This window comes from Chrysemys picta, chromosome 17, assembly GCF_011386835.1.
Source record: "Chrysemys picta bellii isolate R12L10 chromosome 17, ASM1138683v2, whole genome shotgun sequence".
In the NCBI taxonomy this organism is placed as follows: domain Eukaryota; kingdom Metazoa; phylum Chordata; order Testudines; family Emydidae; genus Chrysemys; species Chrysemys picta.
Window position 1 is genome coordinate 1788523 of NC_088807.1, and position 23061 is coordinate 1811583.

The 23061-nt window shown below is 62.9% G+C and overlaps 2 protein-coding genes across 4 annotated transcripts in view; one reads left to right on the forward strand and one right to left on the reverse strand.

Annotated features, from left to right (window-relative positions):
- Positions 1–722: 722 nt before the first annotated feature.
- LOC101938155 (uncharacterized) lies at positions 723–8447 on the reverse strand. Its single transcript, XM_005310534.4, has 5 exons — positions 8020–8447; positions 4385–4643; positions 4051–4084; positions 3325–3436; positions 723–1462 (listed from the first exon to the last, which is right to left on the reverse strand). The coding sequence occupies exons 1-5, from the start codon at positions 8075–8077 to the stop codon at positions 1158–1160; spliced, it is 768 nt and encodes a 255-aa protein (XP_005310591.1). The 5' UTR covers positions 8078–8447; the 3' UTR covers positions 723–1157.
- An 11701-nt stretch (positions 8448–20148) lies between these two features.
- AXL (AXL receptor tyrosine kinase) overlaps positions 20149–23061 on the forward strand; it is a 29734-nt gene continuing 26821 nt past the window's right edge. The window contains exon 1 of one of the 3 annotated variants that reach the window (XM_065571014.1): positions 20149–20777. In XM_065571014.1, the coding sequence (XP_065427086.1) occupies positions 20705–20777 (73 nt within the window). In that variant the 5' untranslated portion in view covers positions 20149–20704. The remainder of the gene's footprint in view (positions 20778–23061) is intronic. The other 2 variants (XM_065571013.1, XM_065571012.1) reach the window with 2 other exon arrangements.

Consider the following 23061-nt stretch of genomic DNA (forward strand, 5'->3'; position numbering starts at 1 on the left):
TAAAGACAAGCAGACATACTGACGGCCTCGGGGGTTAGAAGCAAGCACCTTCTTTTGGAAACACCCTTTTTGCAGCATTGGGACAACACTCAAAAGAAAGCAGCACAAAGGACCAATGAACACAGACACAGAGTTTAAATCTGGTATAAATTTGCATAAGAGGAAAGCTGCTATAAAAGTAAGGTGTCTTGCAGAGGACCCCGGGTCTCGTCTTGTCAACATGGGAGCATCGATCCGGATCGGCAGAAGCCCGGCTCCACCCCCTCCCCCATCTAACTCACCTGGCCAGTGAAGTTAAGGGGAGCAACTAATTGGTAACAACAAGACGGAATGGGTTTGTGTGTGTGTGTGTGTGTGTAAGTGTAATATATTATATGCATATAATACAGTGTTAATAAATACATGTATTACTAATAAATGTGGCGTTCTGCCTTATTCCCCCTGAAAAGATCCTGTGCAGTACTTTAAGTACAACACTTTCACGACCCTTTCTATTGTGGCAGGGCCTTAGGCTGCTAAATCACTTGGGACTTTCCATGCCTCAGTTTCCCTCTCTTTAAAATCAGGGCGTTCACCCACATTAGAGAGCTGAAGATTAATTAGCACATGCTTGTAAAGAGCTTCCTCATTAGGAAGGTCCTGTCAGGGCTGCTGTTTTCACCCCCCCACACCCCCGCAGACCGACCGGCCGAGCAGAGACCACGTGGAGACTGGAGGAGATTTCTACAGTTTAATGCAAAAAAATGGCAGAATGAACACTCCGGGGGGGCCCGATCCTGCCGTGAGTTACCCCACGGTAACATTAGTGGGGGGAGGGGACATAACCAAGGGCAGGAGTCAAGCCTGAGTCACCGCGGCAGCAGGGGCACACGGGAAACCTGAGTGTTGAGGACAGTCGGACACAGTGGAGGGAGAGATTAAAAAAACAACAAACAAACAAACAAATCCCCATCTTGGGAGAAGAGAAAATACCCCTGTTAAACCCCCGCACACACCCACACCTGCCCTCCCCTGTGACACCAGGGTAAGGCTGCGTAATGCGCCGCCCCTCTGAGCTGGGAGGTGACTAGTTTCTGAGGAAATTAAGCCAGCGGCAAGACCCCCACCCAGTCTCGGTTTAGCCCTTTAAATCTGGGCGGGGGGAGGATTGTGTGTGTCTAGAAGGCAAACCCCCCGAAATCCAGCGCGTCGAAGTCCTGGTCCAGCCCTTCGTAATCCAGCGTCTCATACTGGGAGGCCTCAGCATCGCAGGCGGACGGGTGATAGCCCAGTTCTTTGAAGTCGGGGGGGTGCATCTCCCCAGGCCGGCTGGCCGTGGCCGAGGTCACCATGTAGCCCATGGTGGGGCCGGCTGCTGCTCCCCCCATCAGCAGGCAGGCGGCCTTCACCCCCGCGTGCATCTGGGAGCCGTGGCGCAGGCAACGGGGCGAGCAAGTCTCCTTGCACAGGCTGTTCCTGGTGGCTGGGGCAGAAATGGGGGGAGAAGGAGGGTCAGTCGCCCAGAGCCAAACCCTGGGCCCGGTTCTATGTCAGCTCTAATGCATTGAATGGGGATTCGGGAGACCCTGGTTCCACTCCCAGCTCTGCTAGTGACCCAGTCACGTTCCCGTCTCCGTGTGCCTCGGTTTCCCCATCTGGGTACCCTGGGAAGAATGAGGCTTCCTTTGTCTGATGGGACTGTGAGCTCTTTGGGCCGAGGCTGTCTCTGGGCTTGCGCAGCACCCAGCGCCGTGGGGCCCAGATCTGACGGTACAATGCTGGCCTAACCCCATAGCACCCAGCGCCGTGGGGCCCAGATCTGACGGTACAATGCTGGCCTAACCCCATAGCACCCAGCGCCGTGGGGCCCAGATCTGACGGTACAATGCTGGCCTAACCCCATAGCACCCAGCGCCGTGGGGCCCAGATCTGACGGTACAATGCTGGCCTAACCCCATAGCACCCAGCGCCGTGGGGCCCAGATCTGACGGTACAATGCTGGCCTAACCCCATAGCACCCAGCGCCGTGGGGCCCAGATCTGACGGTACAATGCTGGCCTAACCCCATAGCACCCAGCGCCGTGGGGCCCAGATCTGACGGTACAATGCTGGCCTAACCCCATAGCACCCAGCGCCGTGGGGCCCAGATCTGACGGTATAATGCTGGCCTAACCCCATAGCACCCAGTGCCGTGGGGCCCAGATCTGACGGTACAATGCTGGCCTAACCCCATAGCACCCAGCGCCGTGGGGCCCAGATCTGACGGTACAATCTGGCCTAACCCCATAGCGCAGATGCAGCCTGTGCCGGCGGAAGTGGTTTTCTGTCAGTGTAGGAACATCACGTTCCTGCACGACAGGAGCGAAGGCAACGGAGGCATTCTTCTGGAACCTCGCTGTGTCCACACTAGGACTGGGTCCGTGTCATTAGGTCAACCAAGCGTGGGATTTTTTCACCCCCCTGACCAAGTTAGATAGGTCAGCCTGTTTTACGTGTAGACCAAGCCTCTGTTGGAGTCTTTAGGTCCTACTGTAAGACTAACAATAATGCAGCAACTCCTGATTGGCACCAGATTGTGTCTACACAGCAGTGAAATTACTCTGGTGCAAAAGGCTCTCACTTTGCACCTGCACATTAGGCTTAATTGGGTTTACTTTACATTGATTAGGAACAGGCCTAAACTAAGCCAAAATCATTGAGGTGTCAACCAGCACCAGCTTGTGTGCAGTAAGGCCTGCGTGGGATCAGAACCAGGCCCCAAAGCTCGTGAGGTGGCAAGAACCCACGTCCATTCCTGTTTTTACCTGCACTGGAGTGGCCAGAGGGGACCACTGTGATCACCTGGTCTGACCTCCTGCATAACCCAGCCCAGAGAACCCCACCTAGGCCAGTTAACGAGGGCTAAACCCCAGAGCAAATTTGCCCGGGAAGCCTAGCGCGGCGATGGAGGAGGGCATGAGAGCCGTTGAGGGGCATCAGCCAGCGGGGTGAAGCTGAGGGTCAGGGGGCACTGCCTGGCAGTGAGATCTGGCAGGGTGTGGAATCGCCGCCCTGGGGGGAGGGGGGGAGCCCAGTTCGCCGGCGCATTCAAACAACCTTGGGCAGGCTCTGGGGGGACAGACTGTAGAGAACAGTCATGCATCGGGCCCTCTCTGATCGAGCGTCTCATCTCTTCTGGGCAGTGTCCTGGGAATAGACTGTAGCAGGAGACCCTGTCTCCAGGACCCGGGGCATGGTCCTGGTGGGAGTGCCCCAGGGCCAGTTACGGGACTCTGGGAACAAGTCTATCACGGTAGGTCTCTGGCACCAAGAAAGCCAGAGCCCCGCCTGACCGGGTCCCAGTACCTTCTCTGTTCTGTGTGCCAGGAGAACCTCCTCCCGCTTCTTTCCAGCAGCACTGCCTAGCCGGAGAGTCGATGTGCAGCTTGCACCTCGCGGGGGGCCCTTGGGAGAAGCTCTGTGCAGAGGGAGGAAGCACCATCACTGTGGGGACAATGAGATGGACCAGCCGAAGGGGGCAGATCAACCCAGGGCAGAGGCGGGACCCGTGGGTGACATCCTGGCCCGGCTGATGTCAAGGGCAAAATTTCCATGGACTGCCAGGGTTTCACCCGAGGGCCCGATTACTCCAGAGGTGCTGAGCACCCGCGGGTCCCCCTGGAGCCGTAGGGCGAAAGGAGACAATCAGCTCCCCGATCCCTACATGGGGCGGGAGGGAGATTCACAGGGACCCGGTCCCAGCCCAGAGCGGCACGGAAGGACCTGGTTCTGACTGAGCCTCGGCCCCAGAATAGCCCAAGCTCCAAACCGGAGTTGTTCTCGGAGCAGAGGAGGTGGATGGGCCGCGGGTGAACTGCAAGGACTGAGCGGCCCCCTGGCCCTCCCCGCACTCCTCAGGCAGTTAACCGAGGCACCGCAAAACTGCCAGGCCCAAAAGCCCCTTGGTGCCTTTGCCTCCTTTCCCAGCGGCCCCAGCTGAGCTGCTGCGAGCTGCCGTCGCGGGACGCTGGCTACGGTGACGGATGCCAGCCAGGGCCCCGGCCCTGTGTTTGGTACTTCGAGTCCACTTACTTCTTTGACTTTGCGGAGGATGTTGAGCCATTGCCTGCAGCGGGGGGGGAGAAGGAAAAAGCCTCATTAGCCCCGACATCCTACCAAGCCGGCCACCCCTCGCCAGCCCCACAGGACCCAGGAGAGCAGGGCTCACTCCCCCGGTCGGCTGCGTCTCGCTGGGCCATTGGCAGAACTCTCTCCCAGGGAGCAGCAGCGAAGCTGGTCTGGCCAGGCTGGGGGCACGCCGACGCCGCCCCCAGCATCTGCGTGGATTTCAGCTCTCCCCGCGCACCCTCACGGCCCCAGCCCCCGGCCCCAGGCCCGCCCTCCCTTGGAGCAGCTCTGGCTTTACCTGCACTCCTGGCTGTCCGGGGCCAGCAGCAGAAGGAACTTCCCGTCACTGAGGCTGAGACCCAAGCAGCTATCCCGCTGGGCGCCCAGGGGCAGGCGGGGCAGGTCGCCGATCTCGCTGCCCTCCAGGATGGCCTGGCAGCTGGTGCCGAGCGAGATGCCCAGCTCAGCCGGGGACTGGGCATCACGGCAGATCAGGAGGCTCCCGTCCATGGAGAGGAAAAGGAACTTCTCCTTCCATTGCTTAAAGAGAAAGCCCCCTGCAAAGCAGAGAGGGGCCAAGTCCCAACTGCCCGTCATCCTGCCTGGCAGCTGCGAGGGAAAGATTAGCCCCAGCTCACGCTGGGGAAGAACCCAGGAGTCCTGGCTCCCAGGCCCCCCTGCTCTAACCACTAGACCCCACTCCCCTCCCAGAGCTGGGGAGAGAACCCAGGAGTCCTGGCTCCCAGCTCCCCTGCTCTAACCACTAGACCCCACTCCCCTCCCAGAGCTGGGGAGAGAACCCAGGAGTCCTGGCTCCCAGCCCCCCCCCATTCTAACCACTAGACCCCACTCCCCTCCCAGAGCCAGGGATAGAACCCAGGAGTCCTGGCTCCCAGCCCCTCCTGCTCTAACCCACCAGATCCTACTCCCTCTCAGAGTCAGGGACAGAACTCGTATCCTGGCTCCCCCACTAGACCCCACTCTCTTCCCACGTGGGCAGAGATTCAGTGACTTGTCCAAGGTCATGTAGAGAGTCTGTGGCAGAGCCAGGAATCAACCTGTGTCCCCAGCTGGTACCCCACTACTAGACCCTGCACTGCTCTTCCCCTGGCACCAGCGTCTCACCGCACACCAGCCTCTGGGGGGTGAACCCAGGGCCACCAGCGGCGCAGCCCGGGCGGGAGAGCCAGCCCCACCCGCAGGGAGCCGGGAGAGACTCCCAGGGCCTGTCACGCTGAGGCCCCTCTGTGCTGCTGTGTGCAGGATCGTCCCCCTGAGAGCCCCCCCCACCCCGCACAGGAGCCTCCCTGGCCAGAGTGGAGCTGGCGTAAGGGCCTGGCCCCCACCCTGCTCCCAACCCCGGGCGTAGGGGGCAGATCAGAGGTGTGGCTAGTCTCTGCCCCCCCCAGGGCCCATAGGGGGGATAGCGCATGAATTAGAGCAGCCCTGAGGCTGGGACAATATTTTTTAAAAGTCCCACAATAACAAAGCAGCGTCAACATCCCCAGTGCTCAGGACCAATGATCCATCAGTATATAATTTATATGCTACATGGTGTTCATCAGCAACCCTACAATAACAGACCAGCAGGGGGCCCCTGCCGGGAGCTACAGTGCAAGCGCTGGTGTGATCTGTGGTGGGGAGCCCGTTGCTTGCTGGGAGATTGGAAAGGGTTCAGAGCCGAGCGAGGCTGAGTCAAGGTCTGTGAAACACCCAGAAACCATCTGCTTGGCTTATGGACTGGGTCCCAGCCTGTGGGTACCTACACAGGGACGGCGAGTCCTACGTAACCAGAGCAAGACCCGACGGCGGGGAAAACTCACCGCGGGAAACGCGGGGGGATTTTGTAGCACGGCTGGTGGAGCAGAAGGGGACACTGAGATCGGCCTGCCCACAAACCGCTGCCTAGCCAGCGTCCAGGCTTTCGGTGCCAGAGCAGCGTTTGAAGGAGGCCGATGGATCTTGACGGGGGTCTCTGATCCAGGCCTGGGTCCCACCCCACTAAAGAGCTGTCGTTCCTGTCTGCTGAAGGGAGGGTTAGGGGTCACTGGGGGGAGCCTTAGCGCCGCAGGCGGCATTCGGGGACCCTGCCACAAGTTCCGACGGCTTTCCGAAGGCCAGGCCCTTGGTGGAACCAGCCTCACGGGCGGGGGGCAGAGAGCCCCACGCATTGGAGGGTGACCCGGGTGTCGAACAGTGAGCGGGAGAGGTGGACCGGGGGGGGAGGATGTATGTAATCACCCAGGGTCTCCTAGCAGCATTTTGGTTTTGGAACCAGCCCCTCAAAGATGGCAAACGTGAGGGGATGGTGCCGGAACTCAGCCGGCATGGTGGGGCATGTGGCACGGGGCCTGGCATGGAGGCAGCCCGCGCGTATCTGCAACCCAGCTGCGCCCGGTGCTTTCTCCAGAGCGCCAGACACAGCGTCCCCAGAAAGCCACCCGCCCCAGTGACTCTCCCGCGGTGCCCGGCAGGGATGGAGGCATGGGCAGCCGCTTCCCAGAGCCGGGCACGGGGCAGATTTAAACCCCGGATTAAATTCGGTTGGCCATTTGGGGATTAGAATTCAATCAAGGGTTGGCGGTTCTAATCCCGGCCCGCGGGGGGGACGCACAGACACAGGCAGCAGAGGGACAATGCTAAATCCCTGTGGGCAACTAGGACAAGGGAAGCAAGTGGGGATTGCTGGGGCCATCGGAAGAAAATGTGACCCTTTGGGGGCAGGTGAGATTGGTAGAAAAAAGAACACCTCGGTTCGCCAGTGGACAGAGCCAGTTGGGAGCGAATGGCTCCGTGGGCTGCTAATGTATTCATTCGCCCACTCACCGGGCTCCTGGTTTCATTAAGAATTGATTTTGATTTCCAAAGGCAAAAGCAATTTACCCTGCAAAGTTTGCCACAACTGTGATCCCTACCAGTTAGAGCTGGTCAAAATGTTCTTCGTCCAAATATTTTTGATCAAAAATGGCTTTCTCTTACAGAGGACAATGTGAATTGACATTTCAAAGAAAAATAAAAAATATTCAGTAAAAGTGCTTGGATTTGGGGAAAAAGAGGTTTTTGTTTAAAAAAAAATTAAGCTTTTGGTTAAAAAATAGTTTTCAGTTAAAAATTCAGATTTCGGTTTGTTGTAAAAAAATCAGGTTTGATATAAACGGTCCAGATTCTGTGAAAACGTTCGTTTTTCCAGGGCGGTTTTCAAGCTCAAAAGGTTTAGGGGTTTGGTTTTCAAAACCCCACCAGGTCTTTTCACAAAGTCACCACTGAGAAAAAGAACAACCATTTTCCAACGTCCAGAGAACAGATCCTGGGGGTTCCCCAGCTGGCCCCACTCCCAAAGCCCCCTTTGAACCCACAGGCTTTGGCCCAGCGCCTTAGCCCCGGTGCCGGGGGTGTTTGAACGAAGGGAGCTGAAGGCCCTGCTGGGCTGCCTGGGGTTAGAATCGGGGTGCAGTTGAGGAGAAGGGGGTAGAACCGGACCTGAGGGTACCAGGCCATTCAAACAAGGGGTGACGTTTAGCCGGGATACCCACTGGCACTAATGGGTTCGGTTGGAGATTCTCCTTCCTGGCAGCGAGATACTCCAGGCCCCACAATGGTGCCTAATTAATGCCTGTCACCAACAACTCCAGAGTCCCTGGGCTGGCACTGCTCCTGGGGTGCTATTCACACAGCACAGCGACTGCCAGATCCTGATCTGCACCCCCTGACTGCAATGGGCTCAGGGCCAGATTCTGATCTCAACTCCCCCTGGGGATCAATCCAGAGTCAACCCCGGAATCCCAGGGCAGTTTCACTGCGGTCTGGATGCTGCTTCTCATTCCAGGTTTTTGATACAGGAAGGAAAATCGCGACAGGAATCAAGACAGCTCTCTGGAGTCGGGGACGGACCGACCCCCTGGGCCGGCGGCGCGGAAGGGAGGGGGCGCTCACCGTATTTCCTGAGGTAACCCCGATGAATTCCGGAGGAGCTCATGCTGGACCAAACCATCCATCAGACCGGCGAGCCAGGAAAGAGCCCGGGGGGGGGGCCAGCTGCCAAGAGCCTTGAGCAGAGGCCAAATCTAATCCCTAATGCAGCCCGCTGCTGGGGAATCCCATCCCTGCCGGCCAATCGCCGCTCACGCAGGCAGCCGCTCCCCCCGCCCCCCCGGCTGGGGGGGTCTCATGGGCCAGATCTCCAGGCAGTCTAAATAGGTCACAGCACCACTGGAGTCAGTGGGGAACTGGAGCGATGGTGGTTCACACCAACAGGGGATCTGGCCCCATCTGGCGCTAGGGCCTTTATCCCCCCCGAGGCTGCAGCCACTCCCTGGGTTGTTAGCGCTGCTACAAAATGCTATTTCCCCTGGCCGGAGGGGGGGGGAGAAGGCCCCCAAACCAGCCCCTCCCTGGCTGGGCACTGCTCGCCATGACATCACCAATCGGAGAACTCCGACGGGCAGGCCTGCCAAGGCGACGGGGTGGGGGGCCGCAGGGATAGAAGCTGTCACCTCCAGGCAGACTGTGACCAGCACAGCCCCTGCACCCAGTGCCCTGGCGCTCCGGAGGGTCCCGCCTTCTGAGGTCTGTGCTCAGTTGCTCCGTGAAAATTACGTCACTGCTAAAATTGTTCTTTATTGGAAGGAAATTGTGAAATTCAAGGTGTTTGCTGAAAAAAAGCCAATGATAAATATTATTATTTACTGCAAAACTGGTGGAGGGAACGCAAAACATCTCCCGGGATTCCCATGAAACCAGGTCATTGTTGGCAAATTATAAATGAAACCTAGGAATGACGGGGATCCGTCAGGAATCCATTCAGTTCAGGATCTCATCTCAGGCAATGCCCGGTACTGGTCACTTGAGAGAAAGGTGAAAAAACCCTGCAGCAGAGATGAAAAACCTCTGATTTTTTATGAGCTATTAATTTCATTGCAAATATGTTAGTGCAACTACAGTGAATCTCTCCGACATCCTCTTTCCCCAGCGTTGCAGGTTTAGATAAACCTCCTGGTCTGCGGTTTTCACACCCACTTCCCCAGATTGCCAGGTGCAGCATGACACGGGTACAAATATGTTTTCTTATTATAGCACCTGGAGGCCCTGACCGAGATCAGGCCCCGTCATGCCGGGCGCCGCCTAGACCCCGACTGAGATCAGGCCCCGTTGGGCTGGATGCTGCCCAGACCCCGACCGAGATCAGGGCCCCGTCGCACCGGGCGCTGCCCAGACCCCGACCTAGATCAGGGCCCCATCGGGCCAGGCGCTGCCCAGACCCCGGCCAAGATCAGGGCCCCCTCGGGCTGGGCACTGCCCAGACCCCACTGAGATCAGGGTCCTGTCTCGCCGGGCGCTGCAGAGACACAGACTGAGATCAGGGCCCCGTCGCGCCGGGTGCTGCCCAGACCCCACTGAGATCAGGGCCCCGTCTCGCGGGCGCTGCAGAGACCCCGGCCGAGATCAGGGCCCCGTCGCGCCGGGCGCTGCAGAGACACAGACCGAGATCAGGGCCCCGTCGTGCTGGGCGCTGCAGAGACACAGACCGAGATCAGGGCCCCGTCGCGCCGGGTGCTGCCCAGACCCCACTGAGATCAGGGTCCTGTCTCGCCGGGTGCTGCAGAGACACAGACCGAGATCAGGGCCATGTTGCGCCGGGCGCTGCAGAGACACAGACTGAGATCAGGGCCCCGGTGCGCCGGGTGCTGCAGAGACCCCGGCCGAGATCAGGGCCCCGTCGCGCCGGGCGCTGCAGAGACACAGACCGAGATCAGGGCCTCGGCGCGCCGGGCGCTGCAGAGACACAGACCGAGATCAGGGCCCCGTCGCGCCGGGCGCTGCAGAGACACAGACCGAGATCAGGGCCCCGGCGCGCCGGGCGCTGCAGAGACACAGACCGAGATCAGGGTCCCGTCGCGCCGGGCGCTGCAGAGACCCCGGCCGAGATCAGGGCCCCGTCACGGCGGGCGCTGCAGAGACACAGACCGAGATCAGGGCCCCGTCGCGCCGGGCGCTGCAGAGACACAGACCGAGATCAGGGCCCCGTCGCGCCGGGCGCTGCAGAGACACAGACCGAGATCAGGGCCTCGGCGCGCCGGGCGCTGCAGAGACACAGACCGAGATCAGGGCCCCGTCGCGCCGGGCGCTGCAGAGACACAGACCGAGATCAGGGTCCTGTCGCGCCGGGCGCTGCAGAGACCCCGGCCGAGATCAGGGCCCCGTCGCGCCGGGCGCTGCAGAGACACAGACCGAGATCAGGGCCCCGGCGCGCCGGGCGCTGCAGAGACACAGACCGAGATCAGGGCCCCGGCGCGCCGGGCGCTGCAGAGACACAGACCGAGATCAGGGCCCCGTCGCGCCGGGCGCTGCAGAGACACAGACCGAGATCAGGGCCCCGGCGCGCCGGGCGCTGCCCACACACAGAGTGAGAGACAATTCCTCCCAACCCGGAGCTGATAGTTTAAACAGAGGAGGGAAGGGTTATTATCTGCAGCACAAGGCCTGATGTCAGTTGCAGCCTACGGCTGCTATTGTAATAAGGGGGGGCCAGAGCCACAGCTGCACTCAACTGCGGTGACTTCCAGCTGATCGTGCGGCTCTGAACCTGACCCATAGGAGAGAGGAGATTCCCCCTCTCTGGCGGGAGCAATGAGTTTGCAGGGTCTCCGCCCAGTTCTTATGATCCAGCCGCTCCATTGCAGAAACCCACCCGCCTGAACTGGTAGCACCAGAGGCCGAAGTCCGAATGTGCCACATGGCGATGGAGCCCCCCGCTCCGCCCCATCCCTTAGAGGGGTCCCTGCGGGGCACGCGTGTGCGTAAGAGCGAGCGCTCCCTCCTCTGGGGAGAGTCCTGAGCACAGCGCCTCGCTGGACAAACGGGTGGAGCTGCGCTGATTGATCGGCCAAGGGGGGAGAGACTGACGCAGGCCATGGAGTGACTCACCCCGTCTGGCCAGAGCGAGCAGCTGAGCCCAGCTCTCGCCTGTCCCAGGGCAACACTGGACCGAGCAGTCATCCTAGTGCAAAACAAAACAACTTGGAAAGCCACAGGCTGGGGGAAGCAAATAGCGATCGTATTAATAGGACCAAAAACTAAATAACCGAAGTCAAGAGGCAGGAAATTCCTTCCTGCTAAGACAACAGCCTCACGGCTGGGGAATGCAACGGAGCCGTTGGTGGGGTTTTTTCCATCTGACACAAACCAGCGGCTCCGGCCAAGATCTCAGCCCTTCGCGGACCCATAGCGAGGCGACAGGGGCTGGGTCGATTCCGGCTGCACGGGGAAGGCAGAGCACAGCCAAATTTGGGGTGGACGTTTCATTAGGTTGGGAGGGGCTGGGGCTGGTGGGTCAGTACCAGCTGCTCTGGAGCCACCCTTGTGGGCAGTTAGGGGGAACCACCCCTGGGGAGCCCCCAGCTCCCATCACTTAGAGGGGAATTGGGCACCAGTGCCTCAGGTCTCCCATTGCAGTGCAAACCCAGCTCAGGGCTGCTTAGCGCAGAAGCGGGGCCAGGAGCCCATCCCAGGGCTGGGGGGAGGGACAGCAGCCAAGGGGAATCATTCACCCTCTGCCTCCACTGATGAACCTCTCAGGGGCCAGATCCCCGGCCGGCGTGACCCGGCACAGCTCCATCCACTGCCCCCACTGCCCCAGGCTGTAACGCCTCTTCCCGCTCACACCCCCCACCTAGGGGGCAGCCGGGAGCTTGGTCTCCTTGGTCTGCCAGCAAGAGGGGTTTTGCAATGAAGAGGGCCATCCCTCTAAGAACCGAGTCGAGACCCTGCAAACTCATTACACCCATCTCTGTTCAGTGCCACCCGCTCGCTCTGATGGGTCACTTTCAGATCCCCAACTGTGGTCTAGCAGCCCAGCCGCCATCGAAATCGGTGCAGCTGTGCTCATCTAAACCCGCTTCATTATACTGGTAGCAACGGTAGGCTCCAGTGGGATTGGGGACCCATTGGGCTGGGCATCACATAGATCCCGACCAAAATCAGGGGGCCCCATCGCGCCGGGCGCTGCCCAGACCCCAGCCGAGATCAGGGCCCCGTCGCGCCGGGCGCTGCCCAGACCCCAGCCAAGATCGGGGCCCCGTCGCGCCGGGCACTGCCCAGACCCCGGCCAAGATCGGGGCCCCATTGCGCCAGGCGCTGCCCAAACCCCGGCCGAGATCACAGCCCCGTCGCGCCGGGCGCTGCCCAGACCCCGGCCGAGATCACAGCCCCGTCGCGCCGGGCGCCGCCAAGACCCCAGCCGAGATTGGGGCCCCGTCGCGCCGGGCGCTGCCCAGAGCCCAGCCGAGATCGGGGCCCCGTCGCGCCAGGCGCTGCCCAGACCCCAGCCGAGATTGGGGCCCCGTCGCGCCGGGCGCTGCACACAGAGTGGGAGAGAGTCCCTGCCCTGAAGAGTTTCCAGTCGAAACAGTCAAAGGGTGGGAAGGGAAACTGAGGCACAGATCAGGGCAGGAACTTGCCCAGGGTCAGTACTGGGCTGGGAACAGAACCTAGACGTTTTGAGTCCTTGTCTAGGGCCTTGGCCAATAGGCCACGCTACTGCCCAGGGCACTTGTGGGCACTATCGCTACAAAGCAATGAACTCCCCTGTCATCCAGAGCTGGCTGGACCCGGGTCAAAGCAGGAGAGATCCAGGACCGGGGGTAATCGGCAAGGCCCTGCTGCCGCAACCGTGATCCCCCGCTGGGCGCGTCCCAGCTCCAGAGGGAATCGCGCCCTGGCTGGGCCCAGCCCCGGCAGCATCGCACGCAAGCCCAGCTGGGACGGGCGTCTGCGGGAGGAACTGCCCGGGGGAACATGAGCTGTGCAGAGCCCCCAGGCAGCGGGAAGGCGGTCGAGGGGCTTGTCCCTGTCTGGCTTAGCTGGCCCAGGGAAAAGGCCAAACCCTGGCTGGTCTCAATCCGCCCTCGCTCCACTGGAGTCAATGGGGCCAGATCCCCGGCTGGTGTGAATCCGCCGCCGCTCCACTGGAGTGTGTTTACACCAGCCACAGCTCTGGTTCCCCAGTGCACTGGGGTACACCCCCTCCCCCGGCTCTGGGAGGGGGGAGGTTACAGCTCACCGGGGGAGTTTCACATCCCCAAACTGGCCTCATCATCTGCTCAGCTCGGGCTGTTCTGACCTGAATATTTACAGCAGTCAGCAAACGGGGCCAGGCCACGGGGAGCCGTAGGGCCAGATCCGCCACTGGAGGAAAGCCAAGGAGCTGCATGGACGCCGGTGCAAGTGTGCTGATTTGCACCCGCCGGGGATCTGGCCCCGCTGACTCCAGGGGAGTGACGCCCATTTACACTGCCGGGGAGCTGGTCTTTTCCCTCAGTCACTGGTGTAGCTCTACCCGCCAGGTGGAGATCGGTGACGGGGAGGGAATTGCCAGCAGGTGCCTCGAGGACCCCAGCCAGCGCTCGATCCTCAGTTACACTGAGGCACTTCTACGTGCTTCAGCTGGGAATGGAACCCAGGAGTCCTGGCTCCCAGCCCCCCTGCTCTAACCACTAGTCCCCACTTTCCTCCCAGAGCTGGGAGAGAACCCAGGAGTCCTGGCTCCCAGCCCCCCTGCTCTAACCACTAGTCCCCACTTCCCTCCCAGAGCCGGGAGAGAACCCAGGAGTCCTGGCTCCCAGCCCCCCTGCTCTAACCACTAGTCCCCACTCCCCTCCCAGAGCCGGGAGAGAACCCAGGAGTCCTGGCTCCCAGCCCCCCCGCTCTAACCACTAGTCCCCACTTTCCTCCCAGAGCCGGGAGAGAACCCAGGAGTCCTGGCTCCCAGTCTCCCCCACACACTCTAACCACTAGTCCCCACTTCCCTCCCAGAGCCAGGTATAGAACCCAGGAGTCCTGGCTCCCAGTCTCCACCACACACTCTAACCACTAGACCCCACTCCCCTCCCAGAGCCGGGGAGAGAACCCACGAGTCCTGGCTCCCTGTCACCCCTGCTCTAACCTCTAGACCCCACTCCCCTCCCAGAGCCGGGAAGAGAACCCAGGAGTCCTGGCTCCCAGCCCCCCCCTTGCCACAATATTAAATTCCTTTAGCCCCCCGGGGGGTGGGGAGTGGGTTTCCTTTGTTTTGTGATCCCCCTCCTCCCAGGGCAGCTGTGTTAGGCGGTTAGCAAGGCTAGAAGGGATGATGGAAAAATCAGGGGAGGAGGCCGGTGTGTGGTGCAGACACCAGGGAGCACCAGCAGGGGGCGTTACCTGTGCTGGGAGGGTTCATGCGCATCCCCATAATGCATCAGTCCAGGGGTCCACCTAGCCCAGAGTCTGGTGGCCAGTCCCGGGGGAGGGAAGAGACACAACGCCGCACAGTGGCCAGCGCTGGGGTAACCGCTGTGACGGGGAGAGCCCAGAACCACAGGAAATGCTCCTGCTGGCAGACCACAGCATGGGGCTCCTTTCCCAGCACACACGGACCCCAAACCAGAGAGAGACGAAGCAGGCTGCTCCCTAGCCCAGTGCGCACAGCTCCCCACGCCCTGGGCTGGGCTGGCTGCTGTAAACTGCTGAGCTCTCCTGCTTCCCTGCAGAGCCCCCTAGCCTGCAGGCAGGATCAGGAATGACCCCCCCAAACACACACAGCCCTTGATACCCCACAGACCCCCACCCCACCAGACTGAGTCCAGCCCCAGACAGCGCTAATCGCTGGGCCTCTTCGCGGCGCAGCGCGTCCAGCTTCTCCTCCTGCAGCCCGTGGCTTTGCACAGCCGGGGAGGGAACAGCCTTGGGCTGGGTTCTTTGAGATCCAGGCTTTGAATTGGCCAAAGAACTGGCCATAAATCAACTCCCTGAGCTCCGCCAAGTGGCCCCCTTGGCCGGGACTGGGCTGGGCTGCAGGTCAGCTGGGATATGCACAGCGGATTGCAGGGCCGGGGTTCAGTCCTGCAGTTAGAGTCACTCCAGATTCACCCCAGGGGGCTGAGATCAGGATCTAGCCCTGACCCCACTGCAGTCAGGGGTGACTCTGGATTGGCCCCAGGGGAGCTGAGATCAGGATCTGGTCCAACCCCACTGCGGTCAGGGGTGACTCTGGATTGGCCCCAGGGAGCTGAGATCAGGATCCGGCCCCGACCCCACTGCAGTCAGGGGTGACTCTGGATTGGCCCCAGGGAGCTGAGATCAGGATCTGGTCCGACTCCACTGCAGTCAAGGGTGACTCTGGATTGGCCCCAGGGGAGCTGAGATCAGGATCTGGTCTGACCCCACTGCGGTCAGGGGTGACTCTGGATTGACCCTGGGGAGCTGAGATCAGGATCTGGTCCGACCCCACTGCAGTCAGGGGTGACTCTGGATTGACCCAGGGAGCTGAGATCAGGATCTGGTCCGACCCCATTGCAGTCAGGGGTGACTCTGGATTGACCCTGGGGAGCTGAGATCAGGATCTGGTCCGACCCCACTGCAGTCAGGGGTGACTCTGGATTGGCCCCAGGGAGCTGAGATCAGGATCTGGTCCGACCCCACTGCAGTCAGGGGTGACTCTGGATTGGCCCCAGGGAGCTGAGATCAGGATCTGGTCCGACCCCACTGCAGTCAGGGGTGACTCTGGATTGGCCCCAGGGAGCTGAGATCAGGATCTGGTCCGACCCCACTGCAGTCAGGGGTGACTCTGGATTGGCCCCAGGGAGCTGAGATCAGGATCCGGTCCGACCCCACTGCAGTCAGGGGCGACTCTTTGACCCCAGGAGGAGCAGAGGTCCGGATCCAGGACCCACACCTCTATGCGGCAGCCAGGTTTGGTCCCCTGACGGGGAGAACACCCCACTCCTGGCAGGTCCTTGCAGGGAACCTCCCCCCCCCACCCCAAAGTCCCCAAATTGGCAGCACCTGCATTAACCCTTTCCACACCCAGATCTCCGCCTGGGGACAGGCAGGAGCAGGTGGGGAAGGGTTAAGCTCCTTCCCACCCCTCCCCATCTATATTGACTCCCTGTGGGAGGCGAGTCGGGCACCTGGATCCATCCCAGCCACTCGGAGGGGTCAGCGCCCACAAGGCCACATTTCTGCCCCCCTGCCTGGGAGAGGGGCCTGCAGGGCGGGGTTTGCTAGAACAGCCCCTGCTTTGTGTCCTGCCCCAGGGGTGTCAGCCTGCCTCAGGGGTTCAGCTGAACACCCCTCAGAGCTGTGCCAGCCTTCCGGGCTGGGAGGTTAGAGACATGAAAGAGACTGACCCTGGGTAGCAGGGGCTGCGGGTCGGGAGTGAGGGGCACCAGCAGGAGTGGGGGGGGGCAAGGCTGGTCTAGCAGGGACTGCAGGTCGGGAGTGAGGGACACGGGCAGGGGTGGGGGGCAGGGCAGGGCTGGGCTGGCAGGGGCTGCGGGTCGGGAGTGAGGGGCACCGGCAGAGCTGGGGGGGCCAGGGCTGGGCTAGCAGGGGGCTGCAGGTCGGGAGTGAGGGGCACCGGCAGAGCTGGGGGGGGCAGGGCTGGGCTAGCAGGGGCTGCGGGTCGGGAGTGAGGGGCACCGGCAGAGCTGGGGGGGGGCAGGGCTGGGCTAGCAGGGGCTGCGGGTCGGGAGTGAGGGGCACCGGCAGAGCTGGTGGGGCCAGGGCTGGGCTAGCAGGGGCTGCAGGTCGGGAGTGAGGGGCACCGGCAGAGCTGGGGGGGCCAGGGCTGGGCTAGCAGGGGCTGCAGGTCGGGAGTGAGGGGCACCGGCAGAGCTGGGGGGGCCAGGGCTGGGCTAGCTGGGGCTGTGGGTCGGGAGTGAGGGGCACCGGCAGAGCTGGGGGGACATCTCAGGTGCCTGTGCACTGGAGCCACATGGGATACAGCCTTGACGCCAGGCACCCCAGAGCCCGATGATCCCAGCTGGCGTGGGGCGGGGCGGGGCGGGGGTGGGAGCTCTGTGGTGGATGGTTCAGGTGGCCTGGCCAGTGGCTTCTCTGTCCCAGCCTAAGGCATGACGCATCTGCCCGGCAGACCCCTAGGGACAAAGCCCCCAGCCTGGTGCTCCATCAACAGCAGCCCCCGCGTGGAAACCTGAGCCGGGCGGGCGCTGCCATCCGGAGCCTTCCGCTCATCGCTGTTGTGTTAACCCCGCAGACAGGCAGAGGGGATGGTTCTGGGACACCCTCTCGATCTGCGGCAGAGAGCAGGGTCTAGTGGTTAGAGCAGGGGGGGCTGCGGGCCAGGACTCCTGGGTTCTCTTCCTGACTGGGAAGGGAGTGGGGTCTAGCGGGTTAGAGCAGGGGGGCTGGGAGCCAGGACTCCTGGGTCTATTTCCGGGTCACCGTGGGGTCCTTCCCATCTCCGTGCCTCGGTTTCCCAATTTATAAAATGGGGACAGTGCCACTGACCCAGCTCTCAGATCTAGGGCCAAAGAGGGTGGAGTCTCCTGATTCGTTTAGGGTCCCCCAACCAGCTCCCCTCCCCAGTCCCAGCTATGATCACAAGGGAGAGCCACATGCCCCCAAGGGTGGAAGTGGGGTGGCTCCCCTCCCCCTTCCAGGTCGGCGGGGGTGGGGGGGGAATTCTCCTGCTGGAGGAGGCCCCCCAGGGTCACAATCCCACCTGGCAGCTCTTCTGGGGGTTAATGTTTAAACCCCAAAGCCCCAGGCTTGTAAAGGCTCCCGCCCCCCAGTACAAACATTGCAGCTTTTATTGGGCACTTAATCTGGGCAAATACCACCGTAGCTTTACTGGGGCGGAGTACTGAGCTGGGAGGCCGTCTAGGAGCCAGGACACCAGGGTTCTCTCCCCACTCTGCCAGTGAGCCCAGGCAAGTCATATCCTCGCTCTGTGCCTCAGTTTCCACATTTGTAAAACAGGGATAAGGATCCTCCCTGTGTCTATGGTGGGGGCAGGGACTGGCTCTCACTCTGTCTGTCAGTGGCAACCACCCAGGCTCTGATCTCAGCTCCTGCTGTAGGTGGGACCCAACACAAACACCAGATAAGAGCCCCTGTTCCTTATCAGATGGATTGTCTTTCCCTGCAGTTCTTACTCAGGGGGAAAACTGTTGTGTGCTGGTCTGTTTATTGCAGGGTAGCTTGTCAGGCCTGGGCCTGTGGATTTATTATTGAAATTACTGTGACACTCAAAAGCCTTGACTGACATCAGGGCCCGTGTTGTGCCAGACGCTGCCCAGACCCCGACTGACATCAGAGCCCCTGTCGGGCCGGGCGCCGCCCAGACCCCAACCGAGATCAGGGCCCTGTCGGGCCGGGCGCTGCCCAGACCCTGGCCGAGATCAGGGCCCCGTCGGGCCGGGCGCCGTCCAGACCCCGGCCGAGATCAGGGCCCCGTTGGGCCAGGCGCCGCCCAGACCCCAACCGAGATCAGGGCCCCATCGGGCCGGGCGCTACCCAGACCCCAACCGAGATCAGGGCCCCGTCACGCCGGGCACTGCCCAGACCCCGGCCGAGATCAGGGCCCCGTCACGCCGGGCGCTACCCAGACCCCAACCGAGATCAGGGCCCCGTCACGCCGGGCGCTGCCCAGACCCCGGCCGAGATCAGGCCCCGTCGGGCCGGGCGCTGCCCAGACCCCGACTGACATCAAAGCCCCAGTCGGACCAGGTGCCGCCCAGACCCCGACCGAGATCAGGGCCCCGTCGGGCCGGGCGCTGCCCAGACCCCAACCGAGATCAGGGCCCCGTCGCGCCGGGCGCCGCCCAGACCCCAGCCGAGATCAGGGCTGGTTGTGGTGTTTGTCTTCTTCCTTCTCTCTGACACCCCAGCCCCAGCCCAGGGAGAGGCAGAGGAAACAGCCAGTCCTGCTCCGAGGCTCTGGCTCTAAGACAGGACAAAACCAGGAACCTGGTGGGGCAAAAATAACCCGACAGAAAGTCCCCGCGGCAGTGGGTGTAAGGGAAGCGTGCTGCTCACAGCGGGTGTAAATCAGGAATAGCTGCAGGGAAGGCAGTGGGGATAGCCTGGGGTAAAGCTGGCGTAATTGAATGAGGAGCCGGTTCCCAATTGCCCCTTCCTGTTTCAATATCAGTCTGTGCCAGCCACGGGCCAAGGCAGCATGATCTGGTGGTTGGGGGCTGGGCTGCAGCCAGGATCCGGTGCAACGGGGCCCTGATCTCAGTCGGGGTCTGGGCAGTGCCTGGCGCAACGGGGCCTGATCTCGGCCAGGGTCTGGGCAGCGCCCGGTGCGACGGGGCCTGATCTCGGCTGGGGTCTGGGCAGCGCCTGGCACGACGGGGGGCCCTGATCTCAGCCAGGGTCTGGGCAGCACCCGGCGCGACGGGGCCCTGATCTCGGCTGGGGTCTGGGCAGCGCCTGGCACGACGGGGGGCCCTGATCTCAGCCAGGGTCTGGGCAGCACCCGGCGCGACGGGGCCCTGATCTCGGCCGGGGTCTGGGCAGCACCCGGCGCGATGGGGCCCTGATCTCGGCCGGGGTCTGGGCAGCGCCCGGCGCGACGGGGCCCTGATCTCGGTCGGGGTTTGGGCAGCGCCCGGTCCGACGGGGCCCTGATCTCGGCCGGGGTCTGGGCAGCGCCCGGCGCGACGGGGCCCTGATCTCGGTCGGGGTTTGGGCAGCGCCCGGTCCGACGGGGCCCTGATCTCGGCCGGGGTCTGGGCAGCGCCCGGCGCGACGGGGCCCTGATCTCAGCTGGGGTCTGGGCAGCGCCTGGCACGACGGGGCCCTGATCTCGGCCGGGGTCTGGGCAGCACCCGGCGCGACGGGGCCCTGATCTCAGCCAGGGTCTGGGCAGCACCCGGCGCGACGGGGCCCTGATCTCGGTCAGGGTTTGGGCAGCGCCCGGTGCGATGGGGCCCTGATCTCGGTCAGGGTCTGGGCAGCGCCCGGTGCGACGGGGCCCTGATCTCCACTGCACACTATTATCATGTTAATAAGAATAGAAAAGATTGAATTTTTCCTAACCCCTGGTGTGCCCTGGGCGCGGGCAGCAGCCTCCCGCCCCCCTCAGCACCCCAGTCCCGCGCCCGCCTGGCCCTGGCCTCGCCTGCTCCATTCCCAGTGCCTGTAACTTTAACAGACAGAAAACTTTCTTTCAGCCTTTCTTCTGCTCTCCTCCCATTAACCCCTCGGCTGCCGGCTGGAATTTCCCAACCATTCACCCCAGTGCTGGGGACAGCAGCCCTGCCCCCTTCTCCTTTCGGGCCCAGCCAAGTTTCAGCCAGGCAGCGTGGGTGGGTGGGGAGCCAGGCAGGGAGGGAAGCGTAACAGCCCTGGTTCTGGCCCTGGCCCTGGAAGCAGAGAAGCCAGAGGGCTGGGAAGGGGGCAGGCACTCGCTCGCTCTCGCGCTGGGGTTGGACTGGATTGGGAACCCAGGCGCCGGGCGGGCGGATGAGAGAAGCGGGGAGTCAGGTGCGGGCACCGCGAAGGAAGGCTGAGCAGGGGGGCGCAGCAGAGAGTGGAACCCACTAGCTCGGCCGAGGCAGGAGAACTGGAGCCAGCTCTGTTTGGGGGCTTGCGCTGGTCTGGCCCAGTCGGCGGGAGGAATTTGTTTCCAGCCTTCGAGGCACGGATCCGCCGTGTGGAGCCAGCGCTGATTCGGGACCCGCCTGGACCAGTTCCGGCCCTGGGACAGTTCCCAACCCGGGGTGTTCCCTTCAGGGCAGGGCTCCTGGCTCTGGCCCCGGCCCCCCAACTCAATTCCAGGAGCTGGTGCTTTGGGGGGAAACCGGAGCCGACGGCTTGTTTTGGTTTGTAGAACATGGGCAAGGCCCGCAGCTCCCTCCTGTGCGTGCTGGTGGCCTGCTGGATGGGCACGGGCGCTGCCCACTCGGGTGAGTACCCACCCTGAACCCCTCGGCAGAGGCCTGGCTTCCAGGCTGTGCCAGGCGCTGTGCAAATCCGACCCTTTTAAGGCAGTCGGACCCCCAAGAAAGTCACACTGGCCAGTCTGGCTCTCCCTCCCGGGAGGCAGGGACCCAACGCTTGGTGGCAGCCTTTGAAATCCTTCTGGAGGGGCCTGGGCTGGAGCTCAGGACACCTGGGTCCAACCCCTGGCTGTCCTGCTGCCTCCCTGGGCCTCCCGCGGCAAGTAGGGCAGAGCCAACCCACAGGATCGGGGCCGTCTTCCCCTGTGCCCCACTGCACGCAGAGGCCGCTGGGTCCTGGAGGGTAGGGCAGAGGCCTGGGCCTATGGGAGACCTGGGTTCAAATCCTGACGCTGCCACAGACTCCCCATGTGACCCTGGCCAAGTCCCCTAACCCCCACCGCGCCTCGGTTTCCCCATTTGGGATAAGGCTCCCGGACGGGCTCGGGAAGGGTAAATCTCCCGTGGGTGTAGGGTGGGCTGCGGGGAGGGGAGGTCAGACTCCAGGACCTTCTCTCAAACTCCCTGTGCGCTTGGGGAGGTGCCCAGAGCCCACAGTGAGGAGGGTTGCAGATGGCAGGGGGCTGTGGGACAGGGACCTGTTCAGAGCCCGGCGGGGCTGGGATGGCAGGGGGCTGCGGGTCAGGAGTGAGGGGCACCAGCAGAGCTGGGGGTGGGGGGGCTGGGCTGGGCTAGCAGGGGACTGCGGGTCGGGAGTGAGGGGCACTGGCCAAGCTGGGGGACAGCGGGTCAGGACGGAGAAGCACCACTCTCCAAGCCCCCAGGGCTGGGATAACAGGGGGGTGCAGGTCGGGGCAGAGGGACATTGGCAGATTGACAGAGCTGGGGGCAGGGCTGGGGGTCAGGGCTGGGACCCAGGGGGCTGCGGGTCAGGGCTGGGGGGCACTGGCAGGGCTGGGGGGCTCTGGCAGAGCTGGGGGGCAGGGCTGGGACCCAGGGGGCTGCGGGTCAGGGCTGGGGGGCACTGGCAGGGCTGGGGGGCAGGGCTGGGGGGCACTGGCAGGGCTGGGGGGCAGGGCTGAGGGGCACTGGCAGGGCTGGGGGGCAGGGCTGGGGGGCAGGGCTGGGGGGCAGGACTGAGGGGCACTGGCAGGGCTGGGGGGCAGGGCTGGGGGGCAGGGCTGAGGGGCGCTGGGGGGCAGGGCTGGGTGTGCTGTGCAAGCCACGCATGGCGCCTTCTGGCTGGGAGAGTTTTGCACCTGCAGCTCCGCTCAGCCAGTGGCCGGGGGCCAGGGACCAGCACTCCCAGGGCAGGGCTGCCCGAAGGGACCCAGAGCAGCTGAGGAGCCCGCCCTGCCGATCGGGGCCAGACATCTGGGACTGGTTACCGCCGGCCAGGCCGGTCTGTACAGCCCCCGCCCTGAACCCAGGCGTCCGGGGGCCTTTCCTCCTGGGCACAGCTGGGGGGGATCTGTAGGCTCAGGGGCGGGGGGTAACATGAACGGGGAGGGGGGCGCAGAGGCAGGGGGCTGTGGGTTGGGGCTGTGGGTCTCCATGCCATGCCAGGGCTCTGCACATCCCTCTCCATCTCCCCTGCAGTAACTGTCCCTGTGGCTGGGAACTCCTCCCCAGAGGTGGGTGCATTTCAGCACCACATTGACCTTGAGAAATGTCTTGTGCTGGGACACTCGCTGTTTGTTATACAGTCCCTGCTGCCAGGCGCTGCCCAGACCCCGCCCGAGATCAGGGCCCTGTCGCACCGGGCGCTGCCCAGACCCCAACTGAGATCAGGGCCCCCCGTCGCGCCGGGCGCTGCCCAGACCCCGACCGAGATCAGGGCCCCGTCGCACCGGGCACTGCCCAGATCCCAACTGAGATCAGGGCCTCCCGTCGGGCCGGGCACTGCCCAGACCCTCACCGAGATCAGGGCCCCGTCGTGCCGGGTGCTGCCCAGAGACACGGGCCCTGCCCCGACGAGCTCCCAGTTGACCAGCCCAGAGGACATTTCTCAGAGCGATGCAGGGACTGACCCCAGGTCCCCCAGGGCAGCAGTGGCAGAGCTGGGATTTGAATGCAGGTTTCCACAGCCCCTTCACCACTAACCCAGCCCTCCCCGGAGCCTCTGCCCAGCCCCCGATCTGAGCCCAGCTGGGCTCTCGGGGTGAGTCCCAGGCCCTCAGATCGCTGCAGCCGGCCGGGACGTGCTGGGAACGGCCGCCGGGGGGGCCTGGCCCCGGCCCCTCCGCCGGAAGCTCGGAGTTGAGAAATGAAAGAGGAAATAAATAGTTTG